The sequence below is a fragment of the Nelumbo nucifera genome, chromosome 3 (genome assembly GCF_055504915.1).
Source record: "Nelumbo nucifera cultivar China Antique chromosome 3, China Antique-T2T, whole genome shotgun sequence".
Lineage (NCBI taxonomy): Eukaryota > Viridiplantae > Streptophyta > Magnoliopsida > Proteales > Nelumbonaceae > Nelumbo > Nelumbo nucifera.
Window position 1 is genome coordinate 8,752,424 of NC_142651.1, and position 8,002 is coordinate 8,760,425.

Here is an 8,002-nt window from a genome sequence, read left to right on the forward strand (position 1 = left end):
AGCCCAATTTAGTCCGCGTCTCTCCAACAAGGCACTTCTAGTTCTAGTGCCCGTTTAGGAGGGGGGGTTTTCATGAATTCGGATTAGCCGGAATGCGATTGACTGTTCAGCTGGCTGTGGAACCAATAATGATATTCCACGCCGGGTCCACTATGAATTTATCATTGATTCCACAGTTACAGCCATCGCGTTCAGGCAATCCTTGCCAAGTTTTCATGGCATCTGGTTTTAGGAACGGTCAATTAGCAATATCTGACAAATACCCCCGTCCCCAGAAAGCACAAAACATTAAACATCCACTTAAAGCAAAAATATGGCTTTCCACAGAAGCCGTATTGGTGGAGCAGCTCAATCAATGCTTCAGGCCTCGAAAATAAGAGCCTTCTTCCGAACAGCTGAACCAAAGGAGCAAAGTAGCTACATATGGACCTAACCAAAGCCCTCCCAGTCTTGTCTTTGATCCTGCGGCTTCGTGCGCTTTAGTCGCTTCTGACATCGCATGCTTGCAAACTATAATACTCGTTATCCCTGAATTGAGTTAAAGAAGAAGCATCCCTAAGGTGGGGGGGGGGGGGGGGGGGCACACGTCCAAATGTCTTATTTTTTATAGGCATCCTAATTGGTCAATTCTCACCTCTCATCAAAAGAGGTAACTTCGATAAGAAAGTCAGATCACTCATGCTTGAGAGAATCTAAAATTTCAAAACATAACTTGTGGCCGTGTTTCACACTCTTGGATGGCCGAGACTTTAGAAAAAAATGAAAAACAAAACAGTCTAAAGAACCTCGTTGAAATAAAATCTTACTGCCATTCTGCCAAATGGTTGAAAATCTAAAGAAACAATCCATCTAATACACTTTATAAAAGTAACATAAAAGCTTCTATCCAAAAATAATGTCTCGGATTTTCTCTTCCAAATTTGTTTTGATTACAAAAAAATGAAATAACAACTACCCGGACATCCAAACATCAGATGAGATGCCATTGAACCAAAAGATAAACAAAACCGCATATACCTAAGAAACCGGTCCTACCTAACATCGCCTGCTCATATTAGACCTTGATGGCATATTTCCTCATTGGGAAATACATCTCCCTCTTCTTCTCCCTCTCGGTCTTCAATGATGCCTGAGAAAAGATGGACATAATCACAATTCAAGGGAGAATTCTTCCATAAAAGAAGTTGGAGCACAAACTCTCCCAAACCATAATCAAACAAAATCTGAAATGAATACTCGCGAGAGCACATGTACTGCCAATTAAAACCCATACAGGGCTAACCATGATATGATGCTATGTGATCAAATAGAATAAAGAGTTTTGGATAACTTAATCCAATGCCTCCTATTAGGATGCATCATGATGATTACTGAAAATTTTAAAAATAATAATTATCAAAAAATTTAAAAAATAATAAAAATAAAAATTGCTTTAACACCTTTTGACACTGTAATTCATCAAAAAAAAACACTTATGGACACTGTAGCGTATTAAATTAATTGTTCCTAACAGAGGTGTTAGTAAAAGGAGAGTATTAAATGCAGAAACGCATATACTGGTTACTGGGATGACTGGAAAAAACAGAGATCAGAAATGAAGTCATTTGAAGGAACCTAGGAGTAGCTCTAATACTTAACCATCAAAAGCACCCATAAGAAAAAGTGATCTGTTGCAAGTTGAAGGGGCCTAGATGGGCAAGGACTAGACCAAAAAGTACATGGACCAAAGTAGTAAGAAATTATTTAAGTACCCACAATTTAACAATGGATATGGCATTAGGAACTGAATAGTGAAATGGGATTCACATAGCCAATCCCATATAGTTGGGATAAGGTTTGGATGGTGATGATTAAGCTATTAAAGACAGTAGAATAGCATTGCAGTAAAGATATTCATGGTGCTACATGCACTTAGACACCATAGCATATGCCAAACAAAAGGGAACCTATGTGACCCAAATGCACTTAGAGTGATGTAATTTACACTAAATTGAAGTATCTGACATGGCAGAGCAGACTTGTACTTTTTGTGCTTCCATGAAACCAACTGGCTCAGTTGGTACCCTTGTACAGGCATACAGGTAAAATGGAAGGTAACATGTTTCCCACAGCCTTTAATCACTGATAATTGGTCAGCCCTTTCCCATCTTCCACTTCTCCCACAAAAGCCCTCCCAGTAGAACAAATAAAAAACATTCCTCTCACCCTTGCCATAATCTCAGTAACATATTTCATATTTACACATGTCTCTTCACATAATGAAAATGAAGAAACCCTTCTCTCTGAAAGCCCCATTTATTTTCATGGCTTGGTACTGCAAACAAAATAAAATAACATCTAATCTGAATACTTCAGAAAGACCAGCATGTTCAAAATCCAATCCGCCCTAGAAATTCTTCATAATTCCACACCAAAATTCAGTGCTCCATGTACATCATGGGACCAAAGAAAAGAACCCCATAATGGAGAGAGACATACAGACAGAGAGAGAACAAAATCATCAATAATAATTGAATATATTTTTTTGATAAATAATAATAATAATTGAATACAAGGAGAATACAGGATATATAACATGGTTCCTGAATTTCGGTTTCATTTCCTTTGCATTCATTTTTCAATTTTATATTAGACTAAACAGTTTTAACACGTTTTGTTCACCTTCACTGGTTAGTTCTCTATGTGCATTGCATTGTACTAGCCATAAACATCAAACATAGCAGGGGACATTGTAATGCAGACATTTTTTAACTGAAAAAAGATTTCATTAAACAAGGAGAAATACAACTCAAAGCACCCCCTAATAGGCTAGCCTCAGGTAACCAACCAACCATTTACACAACATAATTTGTGCAGATTACAGTGTATTAACCAGCCCCAAAAAAAGAGATCATTCCTATTGGCCCCAAGTTTGCCTAGACTATCAGCCAGTCCATTTGCAGCTCTGAATGTCGAACATTGAGCAATTCATAGACATTAGGTGCTGAAGTTCTATGAGCGTGTATCTGAATCTCTCACACCTGCCTTATCGCCTATCAGCCAGTCTATGACCACCTAAGAATCACCGTCTATTAATGCATTCCTGAAATTAGCTAATGTAGCCACTCTTACCCAATCTGAATCACCATGATCACTTGCTGTTATGGAGTCTCCCACCCCTAAAGGGCTTGAGAAAAGTGCATACAGATCCTACTTCCTCTCTGAAAACTCCCCCAACACCTGAGGCACTCAGGTTGCCGCTACTACATCCTTCTGTATTCAATTTAATCCAGTTGGGTAGCAGAAGAGTCCAACTACATCTCTAAGCCGTCTTCAAGGATGAAGAAGACGCTGCAATTTTCTGCCAGTTTCTGATGACAAATCTGAAGAGTACCACCTTCAATTTGATATTCTCAATGATTATATTGAATCCATATTACCATTCTGCTTATCATCAAAAATCCTGCTATTTCTTTCCACCCAAATGCACCAGAGTGTTGCTTCCCTCATACGTCTCCTTAGGGCTTTTCCTCTCTCCTTTTTGAGGACCAAAGAAACTTTGGCTGAAAAGCACTACTAGATCCCCTAGGGGGGATTTCAAATGAACACATGGAAGTGACAGATGTAATAGAAATCACTTTAACCAAACATGGCAACTACACCATTCAAAACTCCAGTGGCTAGAGCAGAAAGAAAGGCACACAACAGTAACGTTGTATTGAACCTTTGTAAAAATCACTTTTTTTAAGTAATTTCATGAACCTTAAGGGAAAATTGAAACTTTGGAAGTAGTCCATTTCAAAGTTAGGGCACTTTCTCTTTTTTCATTTTGTCAATCAACACACTTTATCAAATTGAAGCAACTCCAAACCCCATTCACCCCCCCCCTAAATCATCTTCTTCCAGGCTTCCACCATCACAGCTATCAGCCCCATTGCTATCCACAACTTTCCATTTGCTGACTGTCCATAAGCACCGACCTATAGTAAATCACAATAATATATACACTTGTATGTATGTGCGTAGATATGAATTTAAACAGTGACAGCAGACAATACCAGCTGACAAAAATCACCTAAGGAAACATGTAGCAAACTATTTATTAATTGCAACTTGCACAATCACTTCCATGGAGGAGTTCACTAATACATTCCTTGATAAGAGCATCATGCAATGAGAGCACCACAATAATAAGCAAAAACAATTTAGTCAAACATTTCCATAACATCTTTTAAAAACATAATGGGAAGCAAGGAGAGGAAAAATATAGAGGTTGCAAAAGCCATGATCCTCTCTAATAGCAATATTTATTGACTCCAATCTACTTCAACTGCCACCAAAAAAAAAAACTTCAGCCAATTCCAGTTTAGTTCCAATTCCTCTCCACCCTTTATTGATTGCCAACATTAGGCCATTATTTTTGCTCATGGTTTCAAATGTCGAGAAATGTCGCTAATGTCACCCGACGTGTGTCAATGTCGACTCACCGACATGAAAATGGATGGTAATATAAAAATTACATTATTTCGGTCGACATTTCCTATATTTTGGAAAGGTCGACCAAATCGGTGCAAATAACCAAAAAAAAGACAGTTTTTCCTATTATATCAATAGGATGTTGACTAATGTACATTAATAATATAATATATTAGTAAATTATATTATTATAATACAGTATATTAATATAAATTATTACATTAATAATTTCTATTTAATATTTCAAATAAAATATTTATAAAAAATAATTAACAAAATATAAAAACAAAAGAATAAATTAATTACTTTAAAATATAAAACATAAAATATTTTTCAAGTAATAAAATATTAACTAGTTAGTATTTTCTAAAATATTTATTAAAATCAGAAAATGTTTACCAAATTTTATAATAAATCATATTCTACATTTAATATAAAAAATCAGAATAAATTTATTAAATTTTATACTAAATCATAATTTATTATAAGTTTAGTATTAAAAATCATAATAAATTCATTAAGTTTTATAAGAAATCAGAATTTATCATAATCTTAATACTACAAAAAGGAGAATCAGTTTATTAAATTTATAATAAAACACAATGTATTATAACTTTAATATTTAAAAAAAACAGAATAAATGTATTTCTATTTACTAGTGTGAAATAAATATATTAAAATTTATAATAAATCAGAATTAAAAATAAGAAAAGAAAATATCAGATAACCTTGTAAAAACATCAAAATGCATAATAAATCAGTAAATCGTCATTTACCAATTTGTTATTGATCTTAGTTTCTTACTTTATATAATGGTTGGGAATAAGATAATAGTCTAGAAATATGTATTAATGCTTCTTTAAATCATTTTACAAAATATCATTGCATATTTCCACATTTCATAATATTTCCACAATGTCTCTAATTTTTACAATATTTCCCCTCGACATTTCCAACATTTTCGATATATGTCCTATATTTTGGTAAGCAACATTTCCATCAACATCAACATTTTAAACCTTGTTTTTGCTATCTAACTTTCAGAAGATGCCAGCCATTCAGTCTAATTTTAGACACCCCATTCACCGTCATCAGTTCAGAGGGATCTATATCACTATATCTATTTTAGCAACTTCATAACTTATTGGACATTTAAATGTAAATTGTTATCTACTTGCAAAATGTTTGGGCCACCAGTAACAATGTAAAATGGCTATTCCTAACATGCTATTTTCCCCTAGAAGATGCCTCGTGGTTACCATGTGAAATTACACTTCCCGTAAGCAACGAGTGAAAGTGCAAGGTACTTCGGCATTAGAATAGCAATATTAGATGCCTATTTAGGTCATATAAAAAAGGTGGGCATCTTAAAGTTTATGCAGTTACCATACAGTCATCAGAGGCGGGCATTGGAGAAGATTTCTATATCTAAATGTCAAATAAACATAGAAGCAACATAACCAAGTACCTGGTGCTTTGTGAGTCGGCGCCTGATTGCACGAGTCTTCTTGGGCCGGAGATCCAAAGGCACAAACTTCTTCTTCTTATATGCTTCTCTCAATGCAGCTTTCTGCTTCTGGGAAATAACAGTAAGCACACGAGCTATGGACAACCTAACAACCTTACTGCAGTAGCATGGGATTGTATGTAATACTTAATTCAGTAACTAGGCAACTTTGACCAGCAATCAACTTTAAACAAACAGGCAAAAAAATGACAACAAGCATATAGGACAACAAAAAACGAAAATAAAAACCATGCAAATTTAAACCCTACATTTTAGAAAGCTTGTTAGGTGCACCTCCGGTGACCTTAGCCACTCGGAGCAATGCAAGCTCGGCCTTAAGCTCATTAAGCTGATTCAAAAGATCAGTCTTCGACTTGGTTCGGAGTTCATGAACCTTGATCCTCGCTGTAAAAGTAAATGAATCATAGATACGGTGAGGATGATATTTAAACAATTAAAGCAACACTTGTTTTAGGTAAATACCTAGAAGTTACAAATGGAATCATAAAACAAAAATTGAGCCACAGAAACAAAGTCCATATCTCTAATGGAAAATGGAAATTAAAAAAACAAAAATAAGGTTCCAACGAATACGAGTGAAAACTAAAAATATAGCATAAAAAACGCGAGATAAGCTAAAATATTTTAACACAATAAACCATCCAAATCTCCATGAATTGCAGAGACAACCAAACTTTCATCGAAGCATAAGGTATAAAAAATATATTAATAACATAACCTACGAGACAAGAACCCTGTAAGAAACCCTAGACACGAAGTGGCTTCAGCGAGTTGGAACTTTTACCCATTTGGTGGAATGTGCAATTGGCAATTCAAGCCCCTCGGCCCTCGCTCTGCGCCTTCCGCCAAACAGAAAACGCGCTCAGCTCCTTGGAGAAATTTATAGTGGGGAGAGCTCTTAGGGTTCGTAATTTTCAATGGCGAAATTACCCTCAATAGCTTTTGTGGAGGGTCTAATTCATATTGGATGCGCTTATATCCACCCGTCGTTCCAATTCCTGATCAATTCGTATGGGCTAGGGGCTAGGGCTACACAATCGGGTATCCATGATCCATCCCCCAACCCTGGTGTAGGCGGGATTCGATCCCGGGTCTCAGCCACCTATGAATGATCAGATTTTCGTCTTTTCGATGTTACCCCACTAAATTTAAGGTTTAATTACTTAAAAGTATTCTTAAATTATTTGATAATTGCTTAAATACCCTTAAAATTCCAAGTCTTATTCAAAGTATCTCGAACTTTTAGAAATTCTTTATTTTTTGCGTTAAATTTTGCTGTTTAATTAACAAAAAAGACTCTTTATTCTCAATTATTCTTCAATTTTTCAAATCCAAGCGTTAAATTTTTTTGTGTTAAATTTCAATTTTTTTTTGCATTAATTTTTTTTTGACAAATCCAAGCGGTGTTACACGAGCCTAAGGTAGCACGTCCCCAAGAATAACAATTGGAGATCCTGTATATTAAAGTTTAAGGAGTCTAAAGGACTGAATTGGGCCTAATGAGCAAGCCAATCAGCAGCTTGATTCGCCTCACGAAAAGGCATGTCGGTACTCTAAATCAAATGCAAGCTGGGTCTTCAAAGCAATGCAGTCTTCAATGATTTTGTATGCTACACGGCGGTTGAGTTTCTCCACGAAGACAATACATGACGAGCTTAGAGTCTCCTTCTATAATTATGGGACAGTCTTTGAAGTTTAAAGCCAGATTATGGGCTTCTAATGTAGCTCAGGCCTCTGCCATATTAATTGTGGCTTTATCCAAAAAGTATGCCTTTATATCTAGAACTTTCCCGCTATAATTTCTAGCAATGGTCCCCACGAAACCATTCAAAATTAATTTTGATTGTGTTGCATTTTGGGGATTTCCAAATAATCAGTTGCCACTTTTTAGAAAATTCTCTAATAGGTTAATTCTGATGAATTTTTACATTCTCATAAAAAGCCATTTTTGCTTTATCCAAAATTTGAGGAGAGGGAGTCTCCAACTTTTCAAGAATCTTTTTGTTTATACTCTTCCAA

General features: G+C 35.5%; 1 protein-coding gene across 1 annotated transcript; it reads right to left on the reverse strand.

Moving 5' to 3' along the window:
• Nucleotides 1-789: 789 nt before the first annotated feature.
• Nucleotides 790-6,927, reverse strand: LOC104593160 (large ribosomal subunit protein uL29). Its single transcript, XM_010252881.3, has 4 exons — nucleotides 6,768-6,927; nucleotides 6,232-6,367; nucleotides 5,924-6,080; nucleotides 790-1,129 (listed from the first exon to the last, which is right to left on the reverse strand). The coding sequence occupies exons 1-4, from the start codon at nucleotides 6,769-6,771 to the stop codon at nucleotides 1,055-1,057; spliced, it is 372 nt and encodes a 123-aa protein (XP_010251183.1). The 5' UTR covers nucleotides 6,772-6,927; the 3' UTR covers nucleotides 790-1,054.
• Nucleotides 6,928-8,002: the final 1,075 nt, after the last annotated feature.